Genomic DNA, 25,626 nt, shown 5'->3' with positions numbered 1-25,626 from the left:
TTTTTTTTTCATTTTTTACTTTTTTGTTTGCAAGAAATCGATTTTTTTTTTATTTTTTGTTATTTTGTGAACACACCCCTGGAGAAATGTCAAAATCTTCTCTGTGCTGACTTATCAGCACAGTTATTATGTCAAATTCATAAACTTTGAGACTTTTGGGGTCAAAGTTAGGTTAGGTGTTGTTGTGTGTTGATTGGTAGTGATTCTATAGGGAATATGTATACACTCTCAAAACTCATCATATTGGCAAAAAGTTTAAGGTGAAATATTTGACATTTTCCATGGAAGACAAACAGCAAGAAGAAGAAAATCAATGAATTTTTTTTTAAGTGAAGATAGACGAAGACCAACCCCAAATGGTTTTGCCTACTTTAAAGAAACTTTTTTAGTTTTTTTTTGTTTTATGTTATCCTTGAAATTGGAAATAAATGTAAACAACGAGATTACTGAAGTCTGTTTTGTTTGTATGGTAAAAAGGTCTTAGAGTAGGAAAAAAAAAAGGATCGGAATCGGGTTTGGCCAGGAAATTTATGAAATTTTATTTTTTTTCCATCATCAAATGACTAGCCTTACTCATGGTTTTTGTGTAGGTTGATGATGATAAAAATGCTCAGTTGTCACACACATGTGCTTGTCTTCGTTGTAAAGAATAAAAGAAACAGGTGCATGTTTTAAAAATGTTGTATCAAATTCCAATGTCACACATTTTTCAGATATTCTTTTTTTTTTTGCGTCATTTTCTTTTTATAACTTGAATTCTCATAAAAATTTCTTAGGGTCATTAAAAAGTGTGTAGAGAATTTCTGTAAAGAAGAAGATGATACATTTTTTTATTGAGTTGATTATTAAAAAAACAAATGAGTCAGACTATTCAGCAAAATCTTAATTGATCAATATCAAAGAAGAAAAATAAACTTAAAGATTGATGATGTTATTGTATTACAATTGTGGATTGTATTCATGTCCAATTTTATTCACCAGTTTGATCAATTCAATCGAAAAATAGAACTTTTGTTACATGTATCATCAATTCAGCGGAAGTTATGAGTAGAAAATAGCTTATTTAAATAGTGAGCTTGATTAGTTTTACTATATTTGTAAATTCAGCTGAGCTGAATGACTCCAAACATTTAAGAGATCATTAATTTAAGCTAGTATAATAATCGAGTATAAAATTCAGCGTAGCTGAATAGCTCAATAATTTATGGATTGATAATTACATCTCATTTTTGGTCTTCCAGTTTTATACATAAGGGAAACCCCTACAACTTAAATCAGTTTAAACGAGTTGTTGTGTCATATCTTATAAACATCTTGGTTGTGGTTAATTTGTGTAAATTACAAAATATTATTAAAATTCAGCTGAGCTTAATCTTTTAATATATGATTCAGCCAACCTTTTAAATCAAATTTATCTTTTTTAACACCCATTTGTGCTATGTTTTCTTGGTTAAGATCAGTTGAACATGTAAGTGTTACTTCTTGAGCATATTTCATTCAATAAAATTAGTTTATTTTGCATAAATTTCCAATTCAGCATAGCTGAATAGCTCTAAAAATAGTTAAAACTACCTCTTATATTCCTAAAGTGCTTCTTATTTGTTTTCTACTTTTAAGTTGTGCTTTAATGAATAGAATTTAAGCAACTCACTTCTTGAACCCATTTTTGCCAGTTCATGCATTAAAAATTGATTATTTTGCATAAACTTCAAATTCAGCTCAGCTGAATAGATCTTAAAATTGTACAAAAACCTCAAAAAAGCCAAATATTGCTTCTTATTTCTATTCAGCTGGGAGTTTTCTTTCTAAACCCAACAAAGAAACACATGCTACTCGACTTTTCTCATTCAAAACGAATTGTTGTATTATATTCTTTTTGATAAGCAGCTTAATTGTGGTTAATTTGTGTATATTATCTACCCGATGCACTCCATTTATCTCGGTCAAAGAAAAAAAAAATACAACATAAAAGGCATTTCAACTAAAAAAATTAGCCATCAAATTGTTCGTTACAAGTTGCAAGCAATCCACTCTACCGACACCAACAACGATACGAGTGTCGAATAATAAAACATCCTTAAATAATCATGAAAAACACTTCAAATGGCCAATAAAATGGCCCACAAAAGCGGGACAAACAACACCAACAACATACACATTAACGTGCATATCGGAATTGCCTTTATGCCTTAAGTTCACAATTTATAACCCAAAAGACTAGAGGGAAAAACCTTTTTACCTGAAGAAGAAAAAAAACATCTTTTGCTCCTATAATAACTGTATGCAGGTAGATAAACGCATTAAAGTAAATCCCTTTTCGTCTTTTTTCTAGTCAGTCGCTGCCGCCACCGCCAATATTCCCTTAATGGATTTTTGTTTTTACCATCTTCTTGCCTAAATTGCCTTTTGTTATAGCTGTTATACCTACATTTATTATTACATGGGCGCATAATACACCTATCTCATCCCATACCTATTTTCCCTATACATATCTTGTGTTCATTTCTAGTTAAAAAGTTGTTTTTCGTTTTTGTCGAAGAAGACAACGACGACGATATGACGATGACAGCGACAACGACGGACATTGCTGTCTAGCAATTTCATAGATGAAAATGGATGCAACAATGCAGAATTCAATGGAACAATGGGATGTCCCTTTTGAACTAAAACATGGAACATGGACAAAAATGTTGTTTTATACTTTTGTGTGTTAGAAAACAAGATGAGGGAGTGTGAGAATCCAGATGTTACAGGTCAAATTGTTGGTCGATTTTTTTTGTTTTTGTTGTCATTTTGACATTTCTCAGGAGGGGATTTAAAGAAAAAAAATGCTGTTGCATTTAGATCGAATCGGCCATGTAAAGGGATTTTCTGTGTTCAATGCTGTGTATATTTCTTAATGTAGGGCAATAGACGAAATGTAGAACACGTTTATTTTTGGAAAGACGTCATTGAAGTTGACAGGAGCGTGTGTTGTTGTTGTTGTAATTGTGAAGAAATCCAAATCGATTTGACATTTTTTATCGTTCGTATTTCTCATTGTTAAGGCATAAGATTAAGTCTTTTTCAATTCTTTGTTCATACAGATTGGTTGTCCTTCAGATTCAGAAAAGGGACAAATAGAGGAGATTAATGAAAATGTAGCTTAGACGACCTAGTGTCAGACGATAAGCAATCGTTTGAGTGCTTCACATTTTTTTAAATACCTTCTTCTTCAATTCATAAAATCTTGTCTGTCTTAAGATGAAATAGAAGAAAAAGGAGAAGAGGAATTCCTATTTATTGATTCAATTCTATTTTCATACGTCATTTTCTATATCTCAACTGTCATACTACTGACCTTTGACAAGTGGAATTTTTAATGAACCACTCTCATCTTGTTGGTGTTGAAGAAAATGTGTGTGGATGTCAGGAAGGTTTTCAGAAAATTCCTATGTTTCGTTTGTCCTTTGTATTCTTGATAATGAATATCAATCAATACTATATTAGAGTTGCGTGTGTCATCTTATCTTTTACGGGATGTCATCTTACCTATCTCAATTGAAAAAAATTCTTTGAAATATCATCAGCTTATAAGATGCCACCATATTTTTGTAGCCTAATTAGGATTGAGATGAATTTTAATTTGATCAAAATGATGGTTGCTTGCTTGTTTATTAAGTAATTTTTGACATTTGACATATCATCTTGGAGAGGAAAGTGCTTTTCTCAATAATTTCTCAGATTTTTTGTTATTTAAATAATAATTGACAAGAGAAATAAGGTTTTCAGCTATTCAGCAAGGCCTTTTTCAAATTCAGCTTAGCTGAATTGCTAGAGGAGTATTCTAAACAAAATTTTATGTATAATTAGGTGCATTTGAGACAGTTTATGTGGATCGACTTAGCTGAATATGATATTTTGGTGCAAAAAAAAAATATTAAAAACAGCTTATGTTTTATGAATACCTGAATACACATTAAACAAACTTATTTTGTCACTTTGTCTTCTAAAATGGTTTCTATAGTATTATTTTCAAATTCAGCTTAGCTGAATAGCCCATTTCAATCAAATTCAGCTTTGCTTAGTATTTGAAAAATAGTGGAAAACACTTTATAGGTTGCTGAATATGTTATTGTGGTAATAATATTCAATTATATTTACTTTTTTGTGAATACTTGGTGTATTAGAGCATTTTACTAATAAAAACAATCGAATTAAATGAGTTTCTGGTTTAAGAATATGTAATTTCACATTATTTCTAAATTCAGCTCAGCTAAATTGATATCATTTAATCAGTTTTTAGTCTACAGTAGTTCATTTCGCATTTTTTCAAAAATTCAGCTTAGTTGAACAGCTGAATTAATAGTATAAATTACCAAAAGGAACCAAAAATCTCTTTCAGACCACATCAACATTGATTATTGAAAATCTAAAAGTAAACCACTTTTCCTCATTCCTGTGTTGTACAATTTTGTTTATAGATTCAAGATTTTTGAAAAACTACCAACCATTACGGCCTCCATTTTCAAAAAATAACAGCTCTATTAAAGTTGTCAATCTGAAGTAGGACATTTCTCAATCGATCTAAGAAGAGAAGGAAGGAAATAAAAAAACTAAAAAGAAAACATCAATAAGCATCGATCACAATATAAAATTCTTATCAGACCCTTGGGTTTTTTTTTTTTGGTTTTGCAAAAAAAAACCCAAGTCATTTATTCTTTCGCAACGATTTCTTCCAATCTTCAAGAGTAAAGAAAAAGCAGAAAAAAAAAACAAAAAAATAAAAAGACAAATGTCTCCTGTCCAATTTTTACTGAATTGAATAATGTCTACATTATCCAATTGATAGAGAGCTATAGCGACCTATTCACAATACACAAACCCTTTTGAATATCCTTTTTCCCTGTATAGCTAACGTTTCCTGCTTTCTTATTTTTTTTTTCTCTTTACTTCTTGGTCGTCATCGTCTTTTATATTACAACGATTTTGCAAACGAAACCAGAAAAAAAATCTATATCCTTAACTTTGCCCACACACAATTTTTAACGAAAACACGAACATTTCTCATTCAAAAGAAAAAGTCCACCTTTAAGTCCTGTCAATTAAGCAAATGGCAACTTGTCAAAATGAACCTTTTTTCGTAACCTCAACATTACCAATAGCAACATCACTTAAAGACCAGGTCAATACAACCTGAATCGTCATTCCTTTTGTCCTGTCCTTTTTAGAAAAAAAAAAAACTAAAAGAAATTCTGAAACAGAGATACCAGAAAGGAAGAAAGATAGTAGCGATAGTGATGTGAGGGTGGAGGACGAATAAAGAAAAAAACTGGTTTTAAAGGAATCCTTGTAGGTAGGTAAAAAAAAGGACCAAGAATAATGGATTTTAACTGGAATCTTGAATCTCTTGAACATTTATTTTGTATCGTTGTCGTTGTCGTCATCGTCATCCTATAGTCATCCTTTAGGAATGTTTTCATTTTCTTCAAGTGGCTTGTTGCAATAGTAGAAAAGATATCTCTCAAAGATGTAGCAAATTCAGCAACAATTCAGCAAACGGAACTTACTCTCGAATTATTAGATTGCACCCGAAATAGAAATGTTGAAGAAAAACAAGAAGAACTATGAATCAGGATCAAGAATCAGAAGACAAAGCAGCAGCATCAGCACAGGAGTGTGTAGGTAGCAAAAAAAAGGATGAAGAAGAACTTATATAAGAAGGACCTGTGTAGATTTTGATTTGCTTGGTTGAGTTTTGCCATTCTTCTTCATATTTTTTTTTTATTTTGTCTTCATGGTCCTGTCTTTGTATTTTTCTACAAACAGTTGACAGTGCGGATGGTATTACCGTATCTTCATCTGATTTCTTTCTATTTTCTTTTACTATCTTTTAGATACAATTTTTTTTCTTCTACCTAGAAGATATAGAGAAGTGTATCCCTTTCTTCAAGTCACATCTTCTTAAAGAAAACAAAAAAAAAAAAAAACTTAAAAATAGAAAAAAAGGAAGAATGAAAAAAAAAATTGTTGAAATTTAATATATTCATCCTGTGTCTGTTGTATGTGTTTGTGTGTCGTTTCTGCTGCCTTTTGAATTTTTTACAGTCATTTGGTTTTAAGGGACTTAGTTTTTGTCTGGAAAACTGTATTTTTTTTTCTAGGGAACACAGAAAATGAACAAAAAAAAAAGTAAATAAAAGTCGAGTGGTTGGAATAAGATAGAATACATATATATTCACTGAAATAGAAACAAAAATTAAGGTATCATTCAAGAAGATATGTATGTATATCTTTGTATAGACAAAAAAAAGAAATAAAGTCCTTGAATAAAGGGATAAATATTAGTCTTCGAGCGCAAAGAATCATCAAGTTATAAATTTAGAGATTTTAAATACGAATAATGGCAGGTACCTGTACCTGAATAAAAATAATTGATAACATTATAGCATTACACTCGTAAAACCAACAAATTTTCCCATTTTGTGATCTAAAAGTGGCTTATTTAGTATTATTTTCAAATTCAGCTTAGCTGAATTGCTTAATATATGATAGAAACAATCTAAATGATTATTTTAGTCAAATTCAGCTGAGTCAAAAATACTTCATAGGTTGCTGAATATATTATTGTGGTAAAAAATCTTCAACACAGTTCATGTTTTTAATAATTCTTGTTGTATTAGAGAATTTCACTTATAAACAAATCAAATTTTATCAATTTGTGTTGCTTATTAAGCATTATTTTCAAATTCAGCTCAGCTGAATACCTTAATATATAGCAGAAACAATCGACATGACTATTTCAGTTAAATTCAGCTGAGTCAAAAATACTTTAGAAGTTGCTGAATATATTGTTGTGGTAAAAAAAAACTTAAATACAGTTCGTTTTTTATGAACGCTTGGTGTATTAGAAAATTTCACTCATAAACCCGTCGAATTTTATCAGTTTGCGGCATTAATAACAGCTTATTAAGCATTATTTTCAAATTCAGCTCAGCTGAATAGCTAAATATATGATAGAAACAATCTAAGTGGTTATTTCAGTAAGATTCAGCTGGAGCTTAATATTTAAAAAATATTCAAAACTAAGTCATAGTTTGCTGAATATGTTATTGAGGTTAAATAAAATATTCTCATTTTATCTTTTAAGCAGATAAGTAAGAAATCTAAACAAATTAAACACTTTGTCAGTAATTTGAGTACAGACATTTAGGTACTTTGAACTTTGTCAGTCTCGACACACTTTACACTCCCCATTTAAAGATTCTACAAATCCCAGAGAAATTATTCAGTTTCCTAGAAATTTAATTCGCATTTGTAGCGAAATACAACTCTCATCCCTAAGCAACAACACAACACATAGAAAATTTGTCTCTAACTTCATAATCAGCGAAAACACTAAAGTGCACCCATGGGTAAGTTGTCATTTCTTGATTTGGATCATAACTTTGTCGTCGGTTCATACTTTACCTACCTGCAAAACTTTATAACACGTGAACCTACATTTTCCTCGTCTCTCTCTCAAAAAACTTGTTAATTCATCAAAATAATTTCTTTGGTTTTCTAGGTCAAACTCCTTAAACTTTTATATACCTTCTATTTCTTACCTAACAAAATATTTATATTATAAAATAATTGCCCTTAGTTTAATGTGCGTCATAGAAATGATTTTCCTCTCTTTCAATAATAATTATTATTATTTTCTAATTATGAACAAAAATGTACCTAAAAATACATACCTACATCTGTTTATCAATTTATACCTACTGAAAGTGTGCATAGTTGAGTATGAACGTCACAACACATACAAAAAGTATACAATTCCAAAAATAACTTCATTCGTGTTGTACAAAAAAATAACCTTTCCCCTTTTTCTCAATGAATAGATTTACATTTACTCTCCATCTCCACATAAACGATTTTGCCATAGAACCAATATCTTATTCCAAAGTGTACTTTAACGTCAGGAAACAATTAATTTTCTGTATGTGTTGTATGTTTTTTTCTAAAGAGTTTTCCATTCAAAAAGCCAAAGAAAAGTGAGGAAAAACTCATCATCTAACGAGTAGTATGGTGTTGTGAACTCATAAAAATAAGAGGCTTGCAAAATCTGCACGTAAAAAATCAAAAAAATCTTCAACTCAAGCAAACCTCCTCTGTTTATAACACCTCGACGAAGATAGAGTCGTAAAAATTCAACACCAACAAAAAAAAAAAAAAAAAGTGTTGAATCTTGAATTTTCTTCTTTTTGAGGCTGAAAGTGAACTTTTTCTTCTTCTTTTTTATTCTCCATGGAGTTGGCTTAATCTTCATTGCGATTAAATTTAATTTCAAGTATATTTCGCCATGTACTTCGCACCTCATAAACTTCTTCCTTTTTTTCATTTTTATATTTTTTTTTTTATTTCTGCGCCTTCGGTCTCATTCTATCGAATGCGAACGATCACCCCAAACAACCGACACAGCACGGCACAGGTAGATATGAAAGTATACTCGCTGTGATTATAAACAAAGCAAAATCCAAAGTGGTATCATCTTCTTCAGGTATAAATACCTATCTGGCGCAACCTGGAACATGTATCTTTTTAAAGATATATACGCAATGGTGTTGTATCTTTTTTTTTTTTCTTGCAGCTTCCTTTCTCTGTTTGGATTTTATCACACCAATATCAGGAAGTAACTGCTGCTTCTTTCAACAACTTATAATGTATGCCTACCTCAAGGTCGACGTGTATTTTTCCCTTGGTTTCTGTGCAGATTTGTGTTGAAAAAAACCTAAGATTTAAATCCTTTTTTTTTTAATCAAAACGAGTACATGTCCTTATCTATATGCAATAAACGGAAGGATATATCTTATGTGGCATAAACCTAAAACCCCTCCGGTCGGTTGTTGCCGTTGGTGGTGACAATTTTATGGCACATGACTTGTGTTGGTATCTCTAAAAGGACAGGAGCGGACTTCAAATGACTTTTTTTCATGAGAATCTTAAGGCCCAAAGGGCCCATAAGTAAAACAATCAACTTGGATAGTAAATATCATAACTTTTTGTTGATTAAGATGGAGTTATCCAGGTTCTGGGACTTTCTAAAAATAAGGGCCTCATTAAAGAGTGTCCTGGGCCCTAATATTCTCATCCGAATGCCTAATTAGATGTATTCAAAGACTGACTGCGTTTTACAAACAAAGCAATAGAGTTTTCTGTCTGATTTGTAGGTGCCCCATATTTATGGCGCCCTTAATTATGTATTGCTTCGTTCAAAATTGAATTCGCTCCTGTATAAAAACACAAAAAAACTGTGTTACTTAATCTTGTACGATATTCATATCAACAAAACAGCAAAAACATACTCGTACTACATCCGAAAAAAAAAAAAAAAATATAAGAGCGAGGAGAGAATTTTTAATAGGTTTTCTATCTGTATCTTTTTTTACGAGTTTAATCTCTTTTACAAGATTTTTTTTTTATTTATTTTATTTCTAAACAGGAAGAAAAAAGATGACTGTGTACAATTTTTTTTTTTGACTTTGAGAAAAAAATAAGAAAAGAAAGGTTCAAAATATTTTGTTTCTTTTCTAAAAGAGAGAAAAAAAAAACACAATTCAGTAGCCCCCAACAACTTTATGGGGGCCCCGTTAGTGAAATAAAAATCACAAGAAAATTTGATCACAGTAAAAGATGAAAGAAGTAGAAAAAAAAAAAAAACTGGTAAAGCAATAAAAAAATTGTGCTATTGAAGCGATGTTTATGTGTTCTTGAAATGTGCCAGGAAAAAGGACGAAGACCACAACACAAATTTGTTGTCGTATTTCGTTGTTTTTTTCTTTTTTTTTTTTAGTTTCTTTTTTTTATCATCATTTCCTTCGTGTGCATCCGAAATGGATTTTTTTTATTATCACCAACTCAAGTGGAAAGTAGTAAATAAACAAAAGAAAAAAGCAAAAAAAAAAAAAGTTTAATAAAAATAAAAACTAAAATGCCCATAGAATTATAGAGTCTTGGTCATAACATTAAAATGGCAAACACTGATTGTCATGGTGGTTTGTCATTATTATGGTAAGAGGCGGGTGAAAATGTCTTTTACTTCTTCTATATAGTGTCCTTGTGCCTCGCGAGCAAATATCTCTTAGAATTTTAATAGTTTTTCATGAGGTTTCTTTTGTACGCTATTAAAGGATTTTTCATTCCTTATCTTTTTTTCTTCTTGATTAGGAAGTTAAATGGAACTTGCCAACATTAAGACGAATTTAAATTGTGCTTTGTGAGATTCTTTCATTAAAATGAGAAAGACTTTGTCATAGAACAGGGGATAAGGGGGGAGGGGGTAAATAAAAGAGATCATTAAATATTTTAAAGGGGTAGTGGAACTTTATACAAATGAAAACTATGAAGTGATTTAGAATTTTTGACAGGAGAATTATTAAAGAAAAAAAAACGACTCCTTTACTATTATTTAATGACTTTCGTCTCTAGAAAGTGCCGTATTTGAGGATGTTTTATAGCCTATAACCAGCGGACAACCTAGACGCTTCCATTGATACCTCAATTGTTAAATTGTGATTAGTAGATTTGAAGTTATAGTGGAACATACAAACGTAACGGGTTTAATACTCAATAACTAAAAGTTTTTTTTTTTACATCACAGGTAAAGAAATGAAAAATATAACCATGCTGGATGAAATTTGGCCCTCTTACTATCTATTTGAAAATTTGCGCTGGTGTACCACTAGGTTCTTTGTTTGGGCCAGTTCTATTTTCTATTTTAGTTTAAAATATCTCAAAACAGAGACCATTCTCAATTGTATGGAAAAAAAACCTTCAAAACCAAATAAAATCTATCTCACTTTTAAAGTATTTCCGTTTTCACTTAACCAGAGCAAGTTTTCTTCAATGAATTAATAATTATTATTATTTAAGAGCGCGTTTAACCGCATAATAAACCACAATAGAAAAATAATTTTTAAACAATTTTCATTCCACATCCACCGCCCATATTATTTCATTTACATATCTATGAATATATTTCTTCAACTTAAACACCAAGAAAGATAGATAGATACATTTTTTTTTTCTATTTTAAATCTTATTCGTTTGGTTTGCAAAAAGCAAAATTGTTCTATTTTTAAATTATGTATACAAATTAGCCGGTATAAATAAACACTTACTTAGCGCAATCTTTTGGTTGAGGGGCACACTTTAGATATTGTTTCATGGAGAAAATACAAAAAAAAAAATATACGAGTACTAAAAAAAAAAAAATATTCAGCAGCGGCAGTCTTTTTACTTCTGAGTAAAAGATGAATAAATTTGTATCGATATCTCTCTCATGAGTCATTGACAGGTTGAAAAAGATACAATACAAAAAAAAAAAAAAAAAAATCACGAATTGAATGGAATCGAATTGAATATCTTTGGTGGTAGACAGCAAACAAATGTTTTTGGATTTGTTTACATTTTTTTTTTTTGCTTTTTATTGTTTGAATTTAAATTTTGTGTGTATATTTGGAGCAGACACATAAATAAATTAGATATTTACAAAATATAATAGATATTATTGAAGAAGAAGATTGAAAAATTCTTTTGAAAAATATTTCTGTAAGATAAATAGAAAATTTTCTTCTGACCTTCATAATTTTTTTTGTCTGGAAAATATAAAAATTAGACATATAACTCTTTTAAGTTCAATGGTCTGAAATAATTTTTGTAGAATAGGTTCTACCATTTTATTTAAATATTTGACAAACAAAAATACACGAATAATTAAAACTTTTTTAATTGAATGTCCAGACACAATGTCTGTGATTTAATCTCACCAATACGAACCAATATTGTACCTTTTTGTTGTTTATAATAATTATTTTAATTATTTTTAAGAATATAGACAAAATTGTAAATTCTTATCTCCATTTGAAGTATCAAAATATAGCTTAACACAAAAAAAGACTCTCATGAGATCACTTTTAAAAATGATTCTACACAAACTGTTATCTATCTCAACTTCAAAGGTTAAAAATTAAATAAACAAATAAATATTGTTTAAGTTTCATGAATGAAATCATCTATAGAAATGAAATAGAAATGCGATTCATTGGTTTATCTCTCATGAGATCTTTCATCATCATTGATGATATTATTAGCACTTGAGCTATTTTTTTTAATTTTTAATGAATATTGTTCAAGATTAATTTTGAAAGCGAGAAAAAATGTAATAAAAATGTTTTTTTTAACTATTTGATTTCTGTATTTGAATGATATACGATTTTAATTGCATGATATAAATTGATGTGGATTTATTTATTTTATTTTTTTTTATTTATTTTAGAAAAAATAGTATTTTATTAAAAATTTTGCTGATATAATCCAGAAAAAAGTTTAAAAAGTTTTATTAAAAAAAACTATCATGGGAGATTTTACTGTGACTTATTTTAGAACAGTACATAAAAACTATAAAGTCGAATAGTTCCACAGAATATTTGAACTTATTTATTGAAAAGTATCTAATTTAAGGTAAAAAATGGCAACAAATTAAAAAAAAACTCTCATGAGACAATTTTGAATTTCTGGTTATGGTCAACTAAATACTTGGTAGAGATTTCATAAGAATTTTATATTTGTTTTAGATTTCATATAACTATGAATAAATATTAAGTAGAGGTGAGACCGTAAAAGAAACAAAATTGATAGTTTTTTAATTTTAGCTGCATGAAAATTAGTTCTTCTCAACAAAAACATTTTCTCTCATGAGAGATTTTGTTTAATTACCTTTTTTAAGTTATTTTGGCAAACAATTAAAAGTAAATTTAGGAAGCTTTCAATAAAAACGTTAAAAACTCTCATGAGAGTGTTTTTCGAGTTTGTATACAATTTAAGTAAAATTAAAATCTCATGAGATATTTTTCAAGAACTTTCAATTTCTTCATTTTTTTTCCTTACTAAGGCGTTTAAAAACGTGGAGTAAATCAACAAATAAATTTCTCTCATGAGAGTCGTTTCCTTTTTAATGATATATCTCTGACCTGATTTGATAAATTAACAACTCAAATTGTAATAAAGTTTAAATTTTTCATGAAATAAGTATTAAATTTTAAATTTAAGCTTCAGAAGGAATTTAAAAAAAAACTCTCATGAGAGATTTTTTGAAAGCATAGTTTAATCACAGAAGAAGAATTTAAATTAGGTAATTTACTTAAATTTAAATAACAAACAACATTCAAGTGCTTTTTTCTTAATAATTCAATCTGCCAGAATAATTTTTTTCTTTTTGAAGAAAAGAAGAAAAGTTTTATCCCTCATCCAAATCTCATGACATTTTTTTTAAGCAATTTGCTTTATCATTCAGGTATTTTTATTTACATTTTCGATTTGTTTGGTTTGTTATTCAAATTTTCTCCACACGCAACATCACACATTCAAATCCTTTGAAAAGTTTGAAGATATCCTTAATCAAAAATGAGGGAGGTCCTTCATTTAAATATTTCTGTCGTCTGAATACTTGATAAAAAAAAACCTGTCAATCTCTTAACCAAATTTTCTGTCTGGAATCCTTTTTTTTCTATTTTAAAATCGAATCCTTTTTCCAAAAATTTCATTAATAAATTCAATAACAATGACCTGATTAGGGACAATTGCTTTTAAGGGAATCCCTATTTTATATATTTTAACTGCTTCACTTCTATAAGAATGATATAATATTATTGAGAGACAAAAAATGATGAGGAGTTGAATGTGTAAATAAAAAAGATGGCATTTTTATTCCTCTCCTCATCTTTCTTTGTTTTTTATTTGTTACATAAAATAGATACAACCTTAACATAAAATTCACAAAAGGATCGCTAAAATTAAATGACAATCCTTACAACAAAAAAAAAGAAAAAGAAACATAAAAAAAGGAGCACATGAATCCATCCAACCGACGAATAGTTGGATAACTCTCATCCTTTTTTTTTTTTTTTGTTCTTTTTCGTTATAAACTTTATAAAACTCCCCTTTTTTGTTGCCTTTTGTTTTGGTTTATTATTCGAATCAAATTGTATGTATGCGAATTTTCGTTCTTTAATAAAATACACGATATACTTGCTTTCTACTCTATTCTCTGAGTCTATAGAACCAAAAACGATGAATTCAATGTGAAACGAAACGAAGGGTTGGGCATTTTTGTCTGGTGCCTTAATTAGAAAATTTTAAATTTATTGTATCTTTTTAAAGGATCAAGGGAGTCGAGAGATGGAAGTCTTATAAGATGAAAGGGAAGTAGATACAATTTTTTTGTATACTGACTCTATTCTATAAGGACTATGTGAACTGGAATTGGATTTTTACTTTAATTTTGTTGTAAAGGATCTTCTTTTCTTAAGGGATACGATGTGGTTGAGTGGGTCCTTTCTTTAAGAGGTTTTCACTTCTTCTTCTTCTTTTAATTTTTTTGTATGGCCTACCTTTAAACTTTGTATAGACACAAATACAAATATAAATAAATCTTTTAACGAGCTTCTCTCTCATCTATGAAAAGATGATAAAAATCATTTTTAATCTTGATGAACCTTTAAAAAAAGTTGTACTGACCTCAAATACTTATTAAATATTGTTAATGCCATATTCTTCAATGCACACACATACACCACCTTTATCCTTTTACATTAAAAAAAGTTTATAAAGCGCTTTTACTCTATATATGAATTGATTTTATGATTAAATTTACTTTGAATTTAATTTTTTAATGTTCATTTATTTAATGAGCTTAAGTTGGATTTTTTTTTACATTTTTTTTTTCATTTTTTTTTTGTTCATTGTTAACTCGCTCTCTGTTCTTTTAACGCGAATTCCTTTAAATAAAATAAAAAAAAAAAAAATATACAAAAAAGTAAAAAAAAAAAAAATTATTCTCGGAAGGACCTTAATTCACTTCCATCATCAATCCAGCACTCTCATGATGATGATGATGACGATGATGATGATGGGAATGAGAGCAAAGGAGACTCTGACTGACTGTATGCATGTTGGTATTGTATTTAACGAATTAAGGATAATTATAATAATGCGTGTTTTTTCTCGATTTCCATATACACAACAATAGCTGATTGATTTTAAGTGAAATTTCAAAAAAAAAAAAAAAATTTGCATTTTCAATATAATGCGTCAGTCAAGTGAAATGTCAATAAGCATTTACGAGCGTTTTTCGTATCTATCTGATTTAATACATTTGTGTGTGTATATTTTGTGTGAGTGATGCCAAGCCATCAAGCATCAGTGTGCGAGAGCTTATTATTTGTTTTATTCATTCATTCGAATTTTAATTAGTATTTGCATTTATTCTTAGGATCTTTGTTAGTTTTAAATGGAAATTCAATGTTTTTTTTTGTGTTGTTTGTAGTTTTATTTTCTATGAAAAAAAAAATAGAGACTTAGTATTGTTATTGTTACCGTTTTTTTTTTTTTTTTTTTTTTTTGACAGGTATCTCTAAAACACATCTATAAACAAATTTAATAAACGTTTATTTATGTAAATTGATTCGAAATGTTTAATGATGTTTTTTTTTTTTTGGAAAAGGAAGCTTTAGTCATAATTTTGAGTGTCATTTTAACAAGTTCGTAAAAAACTTGGTACGTGACATTAGACGTCATTAAAATTTTAATGTTTTTTTTTTTTTTGTTTTTTGTTTCGTGCAACTGAATTTCAATTCGAGGAATACCTAAGGTTTTATCAATTTTTTTTTTTTGGTTTCGAATTTTATTATCCACGTTCTGTTTTGTTATGTGTTTTTGAAGAATAATGTACTTAGCCTACTGCAGAATTTACATAAAAAGTGTTTTAAGAAATCATTAATTTTGAATTAAACTGTTGATGACGATTAGTGACTGTCATAGCTTAGCAAGACTTTTACAGAAATTGTTTATATTTAGACTGCTTCAAAGAAGTAAAAGAAGCAACAAAAATAAAAAATACCCACGTTGGGCGCCACCTAATAAAAAAATACTGATAGTTTACCATTTATGAAATATTCTTTGGTTAGATAAACATTTTAGAAGAAATAATCTAAGTAATACCTATTTCTTTTTTCACAAGAAAGAAACTAGAATAGAATAGTAGAAAATTTTACGTTGGGCGCCAGTTACGAACAAAATTATTGCTAATATGATGGTTTAGTACCAAGAAAAAAAAAAAAAAACAACGACACATTGAAGTCAAATATTCTGATTTCACTGTTCTTCTTTTAATAAATTAAACAATAAAGCAGAACGTTCACGTTGGGCGCCACTTAGGGAAACAAAAATTATTATCCTGGATCTTATTAAAGAACTTTCACCAAAAATTGAAATTCCGTAATAAAGTTCCTTTATAAATATTTATTATTTTAATCGAAAAAAAAAATGTCAAGTACATAGACTCAGACATACACAACACATCCCTTCCCTAATACCTATTCTAAGTATAAAAGAAACTTCACAAAAATGTCAAATGCAGACATTATATGCTGCTTTTCTATTTCATAAAAATTTCAATAACCGATTTATTACACACATATAAAACTACACAACCCACATATTCATGTATATATTTTCATTGGAAAAGGTGGAAAATATAAATTTTTCGTTATATTTATAGTGCTCTGAAATGAAGCCTTTATATTTTGGTAAACTTTCATGTTTTTTTCACTAATTGAATATTTTTTGAAAGTTGTGATAGTTACCGACAAATATAGCGAAATATAAATTGAGAAAACAAAAAAAAAAAAAAAAAATTGTTCCATTAATTTGTTTTATGTTTTTAGAAAATTTAATTTATTTGCTACAAAAATTCATTTGAAAATTAAAAAGTTTTTATCAACAAGGGAGTATAAAAATCACGGTATTTTTAAGTTATTACTTTTTTTGCAGTTTATTTAATAGTGAAAAAGTTAGATGAATATTTTATATTCATCGAAAGTGTCTTTTAAATATTGAACGAATTTGTGCAAACAAGGAGAGTTGTTGAATTATGAAAGTTAAAATAGAAGATCAACAAAAAAAAAAAAATAATATTTTTTGTTAAAAAAAAAAAAAAAAAATATTGTTTTTTTTTTACTTGCTATTAAGTTATTCACTAAATAAACACAGTTTTCTGCCACTTCCACTTCATATTTGCTGAACTTTTTTAAGACGTATAGCAAACAAATTTGATTTAATAATTTCCTAAATTGTTTTGTTGGGCGCCACTTAAGAAAAGAATTGATTAAATTTAAAAAAAACTTGAAGTACTCTTAAAGTATTAAGACTAAACTCTATTCCTTAAAAAAATGTTTGTTGAGTGCTATTTAAAAGAACAAGAGTGGAAATAATTAAAAGAGTCTAGAAAATTTAACACAAAATGTATAAACCAGTTGAAGGAATTATAAATAAACTAGGTATTTTCAATTTTGCAAATCAATTTCTGAGAACTGAAAATATTAAAACTTCAGAATACTGAAAATTTATACGAACGTGTTTTTACTGAGCGCCTCTTCAGTGCATTATTGAAATTCCAGACATTTGCTTGAAAAAATTTATGAATTTGAAGAAAAAATAAATAGAAGAGTTCTTTTGTCTTCATTCTGAGAAAACTCAAAGATTTTTTCTCGCTACAACAAATTATTTAAAAAAAATATCTGAAGTTTGAATAAATTGTAATATCCAATTTGTGTTTCAATTTAATTCAATATCAAAGCTAGGGAACAAGAATTTCAGCTTTTCAAACTTCACAGCTCACTTGGAATTATTTTTTTTTTTTTTTACTCAACTAAAAGAAAAACTTCAATATTTCCATTAAATATAAAAATTTGATATAAAAGGTCATATTTATATCTAAGATAGACACTTTTTGTTGGGCGCTTAGCAAAAAAAAAAAAAAAACATTGAACTTCACCTTTTGTATTTTTGAATCTCAAGGATTTCTCGAAATCTTATTCAATTTTTCCCGTGCTGCAATAAAGTTGTGAATGGAAAATCTTCAAATTGTTAGAGTTCTCTAAAAGTGTTTTGTTCAAGATGAAGCTGTGAACCTTTAGTGGACTTTGAAAAAATATCATAATAGCTATTTTCTTTAATAGAAAACTAAATGGAAACTTTCAAGTTTGCTTGAATTTTCTATTTATTAGAGGATTTTAATGTCAGAATTCATAGGTATTTATATTTCAAACAGTTGATGTCTAAGGTTTAGAAGTTTCGTTGGGCGCCACTTAAACAAAATGAAAATGTTTAATGAATATACAACTGGTCTTCTTCTCGAAAACAATTGACTTTACTCTCCATAATCACATCCCATGTCCAATTTAACAAAATTGAAGGAGATCAAAATAAACTTATCAGTTTTTATCTTTTTAAACAAGTTCTGTTGGGCGCCATTTAACTTTGAATCAGCTAAAGCTGATTCAAAGACAATTACTTCAGCAAAAATAAAAATTAAAAAATTGCTTTAAAAACAATCATCCAAGTTTTGTTGGGCGCCACTTAAAAAAAAATATTTTTTGTTGAAAACATAAAAATCATTATCTATTCACAACAAACACTTCATATATTTATAAGTCAGTATTAAAACCTATCTGATACTATGCAATAGCTTAAACCTGTATTGAAATTAAATGATTTTCTGAATTTCTCACTGGCATTTATAAAAAGCCTTCATGAATATTTCCAGAATGAATTTTATGTCCCAACTCATTTCTAATGGGTAATGCCAATAACCCTAATCCTTAAAAAGTAATTCCTAATGACGAAGCATTAAATATCCTTGGGAAAATGGAAATATTTTCATAAAACAATCGAAAACAAACTTCTGTTGGGCGCCATTTAACTGTTTTTCTAAAATTTCGCTTATGCTCTTATGTTTAAGTGATTTTTCTTTCTTAAACATTTACACAGTACACTTGTTTTGCACTGATAAAAGCTAAGGTAAGTGGGGATAAGAACGGAAAATAAAGAAATTCACTCATTAAAAAATCAACCAATTTCTGTTGGGCGCCACTTAAAAAGAAAATATTTTCAGTTTCTATAGAAACCCATCTTTTTTAATAAAAATTCAATCACCAAACATTAAAAATCAACATATTAAATGACCTTTCACTTGAAATCTATTTATACAAAAAAAAAAAAAAAAAAATCCAATAAAATATAAAAATAAAAAACACTTGCCTCCTCTAACATGTGATATTTGTGTCCTTGTATCTCTATCGTTAGCACGTTGTTGCAAATGTTGATATTCGTAATCATAATGTTGTGGCTGCTGTTGTTGCAATTGCAATTGATTAAATTGCTGTTGGACAATTCCACGTAAAACTCCACTATTGTCGCGGCTATCGAGTGTCGTTTCATATTCATAAGGATTCATTATTTTTAATTTTTAATTGTGATTTAATTAGCAATCGCAATCGTTGGACATTCGTGTTATTATTTGTCGTTGTTATATATTTTCTTGTTGTTATCCTTGTCGTTGTTATTGTATTCGTTGTTTTTGTTGTTGTTGGAAAATTAAGAGAAAAAATCCAAAAACATAAAAAATACAACTCGTCCACAAATGGCAACATATATAACAAACAAAAATTAAATTTTTAAATTAAGGACAATGCAAAAAAAAAATCCCGATTTAATCCTTTTTTTTTTTTGTTAAATTCTTGTTCGCTTTTTGTAATCCGTTTTTTTTTTTTTTTTATTTGGTTTGTGGTGGCGCGGTTTTACATGATTTTTTTTTTTTTGGAAAAACACTTTATCCAGTTATCCTTTCCGATTTGTGGTTAACATTTTTTTTTTTTTGTTTTCAGAAACAAAAAATAAATTTCACTTGTATCATTATTTTTTAAATACAAATTTCACTTGCTTCATATTTTTTTTATTCGCCGCAAGGAAGAATCAAAATCACACAAAAATAGGAAAAATAAAAAAAAAAAATAAAATAAAAAAATCCCTTCGAAGATTCCTCAAGTTTCGATACACCCCACTCACTGAGCTTCGCTTATATTCTTTCAATTTTCTTGATTTTTTTTACATCACAAGTAAACACACAGATTAAACACCAAAAACATAGACCATACAACACCAAAATAAATGCAAGTATTGCTTTTGCCTTGTCAAAAATAATAATAAAATATCATATGATACGCGGTGTGCGCGACCCACCGTGGATTTACAGTTACGTTGTTTACACCACAGAGCGACGAACAAGACTGATATTTTGAATTGAATTTGTTCGTGTGTTCGGCCAGCGAATTGGTTGAGTGAAGAAGATAGAATGGAAGAAATTCGGCAACTTAACGAAAGAAAAACACACAACACAACAAATACAACAATTTTCCACTCGCTCTTTCGTTTGTTACTTGCTACCACCAGGAGCATCGAGCATGATAATAAAGTTATGTTTTGGTTTTCCTTGTCTGTGACATCGATTTGTTGCGAATTTGTTTTGTTTCTCTTTCATTCTATTGTCTATCGCATGCGGGTGAGGAGAATTGAAAACTTAACGAAGGAATTTATGCTGCCTTTTTGGTGTGGTGCGTGTTTCGTGTGTTTCTATACATTTTCTGTTCGGTCAGCTTCTTTGCAGCTTCTTGAGAGGTTCTCGTTCTTGTGTCTCTGAGTGAGATTTAGGGAAACAACAATGTTGCTAAAGGGCGCATGCTTGACGAGGATTTTTTTGTATCGCTATTACAGATTTCCATTGGAAAAAAGGGAAATTTTTTGGAAGGGCTGTTTCCTTAATCCAGTTATCCTAGAGGAGATTTTTTTTTTTTTTTGGAAATTTCGATGATTTTTGTTGCCCCTGGCTTATGCTCTCTCTCTTTTGCTGGGTTGGTTATGTAATGACTTTTTTGTAAAAAGCTTTTTACAACGAAAAAAAAAATTTTTTTTTTTGAAAAAAAAAAAAAAAAATCCCCATTTGAGAAGGGATCTTATAGGGACGCCATTATAACCTAGCACTGACCCCATTTACGAGGAATAGAGAGAACTCCCTTCTGGTACCGCGTGTGTGGTGTTAGCCTTTATGTCTCCCCAATATAGATGAACTGTGTGCTCTCGATGATGGACGGACATTTTTTTTGTGCTTTGCTCTTTGAAAAAAAAAAAATTAAATGAAACAGAAGCTTAGGAAAACAAAAAAGGAAATCAGGCAGAAAAAGGAGCAAAAGAAATGTGTGTGTCCTGCATGTGATTCGATTGCTATTTTTTTTTTTGTTTTTTTTTGTTTCTGTTCCAAGTTCGGGTCGTTGTTGTTATTGTTTGAGAGAGATAAGGGAGGGGGTGAAATGTGGGGTAGATTTGGGGAAGCAGGTCATCTTCATCAAAATGAGGGCGGAAAAAGGGGGGAGTGAATATATGATAGTTGGGTAAAAGTGGGAGAAAAAAAAAGTGTCCTCTGACTGACTACAAGGATGCGATGGGAAAAAAATCGAAAGTGGTAATTTTTTTTTTTTTTTATTCACCCCTCCTCATTTTCTCATATTTTTATTAATTTTTGTGCTTCTTCCTAGGCGAAGTGTTATGGATTGTGTTCGAGTTTTGTATTATGTGTGTTTTTTTGGATTGAAAGATGAAGCGTTTTTTGAAGGACTTATATGTGAGGGAACTATAACTGCTAGTGGCTGGGATATGATCTGGTTTATGTCAAAATGTACAGTTAAAGATGGGATGAAGTGTTTTTTTTTTTTTGGTTATAGATTAATATGCGATATGTTCGTTTTTTTTTTTTTTTGCTTTGTTCTGTGATATAAACTTTTCGTAAGCATAAAAAGTTTTTTTTTTTGTTTTTTTGTTAGTGTTTTGTTGTTTTTTGTTGATGATGTGTTTATGAGAAAGTGACAGAATATATACAACAAGGATTAGTCATTGCACTGGTCATTTGATAAAAAGCAAGTGATTTGATAGAAAAGGGATTTTTTGTTGTTGTTGTTATAGGATATAGAAATACAGCATTTAATGTGATCATTGAGGATTAAAAGATAAGATAAGAAGTTTTAGGTTCTTACGATAGAATATATCATATGGTTTATGTTTTTTTTTGGGGACAACATTCAATCGATTTTGACAAGAGAAATTAAAGACTATTAAGTTAAAAGAATGTCTGCAAGTTCTCAAGGGTAGGTACTTTTAATCAAATCGATAGTTTTAACAGTTCAGAAATTGATCTTAAAAGTGATAAAGTGATAAAAAAAAAGTTCGGCATTGGGCGCCATTTGAGATTTTGTTTAAATTTTTGCTATGGAAGTATTTAAGAACGAGATAGTAGGCAATTCTAAGCAAATCTACAGTTTCTATAATTCAGAAACTGACTACAGAAGTGAAAAATTAAAAAAAATAGTTTGGCATTGGGCGCCATTAAACAAAAATTAAATGTGGGCTTATCATAAGTAAGAATGAGGTAAGTAGGTTTTTCTTATCAATTCGAATATTTGTAGAAATCATAAATTAGCCATAGAAAGGAATAAGCGAACAAATTTCGGCATTGGGCGCCATTTACAAAAATATCTTTAGTTGTGGAAGCATTATGAATGAAGTAGGTAGGTACTTCTAACCAGTTTGACAGTTTACAGAATTCATAAACTGATTTTTAAAGTGAAAAATAAAAAAAAATTCATAAAAAGGTTGTTAAACTTATTTTAAAAGTAAAAAATTCTAGTTCTGTGAATGTAAAGTCATTCAAAGAATAAGGCTTAGTTAAAAAAAAAAAAAAAACAGATAGTGTTAAAAATACACAATTAAGTTAGATTTTGAACTCCCACCGATTGATTTGAAAGGTTACTATGTTGAAGAATTTCAAAGGGGTTAAGGTCATTTGAAGAAAGCTTTGCGTTATGCGCCATTTAAGTTTTTAAGTTAGAACATTTCCTTGGTTACAAAAGCAAGGTCACAACTTAAACATAAGTAATTAAGTTCAAGATTAAGCAATAAAACAGTAAAACTAAGGAAACAAACATTTTGAAAAGTCTAAGTTTTGCGTTGGGCGCCATTTGATTAAAATACTTTTGGGGCTTACGTTAACATTCAAAAATTTTTAAAGTAACAGAGACTCAAAGTCAAACTAAAAACACCGTAAAATGGCTAAAAAAAAGTGAGTTCCGCATTGGGCGCCATTTAAGAATATTTCAAGGTTTAGACATTTTTATGAATATGACTGCTTCTGAGAAAGGATAAGCTAATTGCAGGCCAAAACATCAGTAAAATCTCTTTAGAAAACAAAATAATAAACTTAAAAACCCATTGGAACATGTTAGTTTTGCGTTGGGCGCCATTTATAAGAAAGCAATCAATTATAAACTTACTGTTTTTCTCTCGATATAATGGTGGAAATTTACAAAATTGATTCTTCTCGACTGTCAACACTCACTTACCTAAAAAGAAAAGAAGAAAAAATACAAATTAATAAATTTGAATGTTACCTAATTTAATGATTTTGATTATATAAAAATATTGATCAAATTAACGTCATAAAACAACAGTTTATCACGAAAAAAAATTATTTTCTAAAGAATTTTTCAAAATCAGTCTCCACAGGACTGAAATTCTTCTTCGAACATTCAAATATTTAGAAATGATTTCGAAATGCTTTATTAAAAAAAAACATGCTTTTAAAATGAGATCAAAATTCATGTCACCATTTACAAAAAAGGTACAAATAATTATCTCTTCCAACACCTTTCTCAAGCTCTCATCTACATCACCATAAACAATGACCAATTATATCGCAACTAATATATCGAACAAAATGGCCTCTTCATCATCGAAAAGTTAAAAATCGCTTTCAAAAACATAAGTTTCAAAAAAAAAATATTCTATTTCAAACCTTTAAGTATCTTCTCCAACAAATCTTTCATCATAAATTCCCTCAAAAGATACAAAATTAGAAAAGTGTCCCTTATTTTTATATCTTAGGGCAAAAAAAAAACGGTCTTAAACTCACTAAGCACACTTGTCAACACATTGCTGACATTAACACGAGTTGCGTGTTGTAGCATCCATTTCTATGTGTTTTTTGTAGTTTGAGTCGTTAGATATATCCTGCGACAAACGATTTATTGGTGTTTCTATAAACAAAATCAAAATATAAAAAAAAACCAAAGCTGATGATGCATCCAGCCAACATCAGCCACCCCACATCGATGTTGATGGTTGGTATAAATACACATCACCCTCAACTCAACTCGCAACCTCAAGTCAAAAAAGATTTTAAACGAACGCACGTCATGTCCCATAATTCATTTAACACCTTTCAATGGCGGTTAATTGGCACTGGATATACCATCAGTGCCTTTAGAATACTTCTCTTCTCTAAAAATGGATCTGGCATCAATTTTAACACGAGAGTTTATACCAGATAAGACACACAACACATCCACAACACGTAGAAATAAATCAATCGTTGATCTATCTAAATTCTTTTGGAGACAAATCGTTCCATCAAAAAATGTGTGTAATCGATATAAAAAGGAAGAAGATGGGGGGGAGGGGGAATAAAGAAAATTCGATAAAATTACGTACAACACACAAAACTGTGATAATAATACGCGAAGAAAAAGATATTAAACACAGGATAACAGCAGCGAGGTTTATTGCAACATTTCATTCTTTGATCGCTAATGTCATGAGAAATTATTTTCTATCGACTCAGCAGTAACGACAGTCGAGTCGAAAAAAAAGTTGAGCGGGGGGAGGGGGTATAAAATTGAGGTTGATGCCTTGTCCGCCTTGGTGTAAGTTTAACCTCTCTGTCAGCTTTATTTTTCATCTCTCTAAACCAAACGAACAATGAAAACAATTTCTTTTTTGCGACTTGCCAGTTGCCACTACCTTACCATCAGTATTTGGCTCTATTCTACCCCCCCCCCCCCCCGCCCACCTCCAACTGTCATTCCTATTGAACAATCAAGCAAAGAAGAAAAAATTCAAAAGAATATAACTACCCCCTGTGATGTTGGATGTTGGATGTTTGAAAGCAAAGGCAGGCCAAAACACACACATAAAAGTAAGGATCATAAAAGGGAAGGAAAAAAATGAGGAGGGGGAGGGAGAAAAATGAACAGAAAAGCAAAGGAAACCCAAGCTTTTTACAGAATTACATTCGAAGCTGGCGCACAGAGTTGAAATAGCAATACCTTTTCCACACGGATGCTGGAAAAAATACCTCGACTCGACTCGAGTGTATATCCTTGCCAAGGATATATATATCCTTATACAATCCTTAATTCAACATGGTGGTGGTTTTTTACACTGAAGCGAAGAAGATTCTTTCTAAAGTTACTCTATACTCGGTTTTTAGAGGTGTGTGGTGGTGGGTAAAGTAAAGTGGAATGAGGATGATTTTGATAACCCTGGTATGCGAGCGAGAGTCGGCTTTCATCGGGAAGAAAAAAAAAATCGAAAAGATGCAAATGTACCCAAGGATAAAGAAGATGTGACTCCACGACAACGCCGCCGCCGCCGCCGCCGTCGACGATGACAACACAACATAACCAGGTGGCTGCGGTGGTTAGACCTAACCCTATATTTTTACCCGGCTCTGTACTGTTCCTTAAAGACTGCGAGAGCTCGCGCGTCTCATGTTCCACCAGTGGCAACACAACGACATAACCCAGCGACGACGATGGGTATTTTTATCAACCGTTGGCTATACAGGAATTCTTCAGTTACCACATTTTTTTGTGCTGTTCT

The 25,626-nt window shown here is 29.8% G+C and overlaps 1 protein-coding gene across 7 annotated transcripts in view; it reads right to left on the bottom strand.

Moving 5' to 3' along the window:
* Window positions 1-25,626, bottom strand: part of LOC129917979 (teneurin-m) — a 666,088-nt gene that overhangs the window by 122,309 nt on the left and 518,153 nt on the right. Inside the window, exon 1 of one of the 7 annotated variants that reach the window (XM_055998252.1) lies at window positions 19,123-19,653. The exons of the other annotated variants lie outside the window; for them this stretch is intronic. Coding sequence (XP_055854227.1) covers window positions 19,123-19,318 — 196 coding nt within the window. The 5' untranslated portion in view covers window positions 19,319-19,653. Of the gene's footprint in view, window positions 1-19,122; window positions 19,654-25,626 lie in introns of those variants that run through there. 7 annotated transcript variants of the gene reach the window in all.

The sequence above is a fragment of the Episyrphus balteatus genome, chromosome 4 (genome assembly GCF_945859705.1).
Source record: "Episyrphus balteatus chromosome 4, idEpiBalt1.1, whole genome shotgun sequence".
NCBI lineage: Eukaryota > Metazoa > Arthropoda > Insecta > Diptera > Syrphidae > Episyrphus > Episyrphus balteatus.
This window is presented reverse-complemented; position numbering and strand designations above follow the sequence as displayed.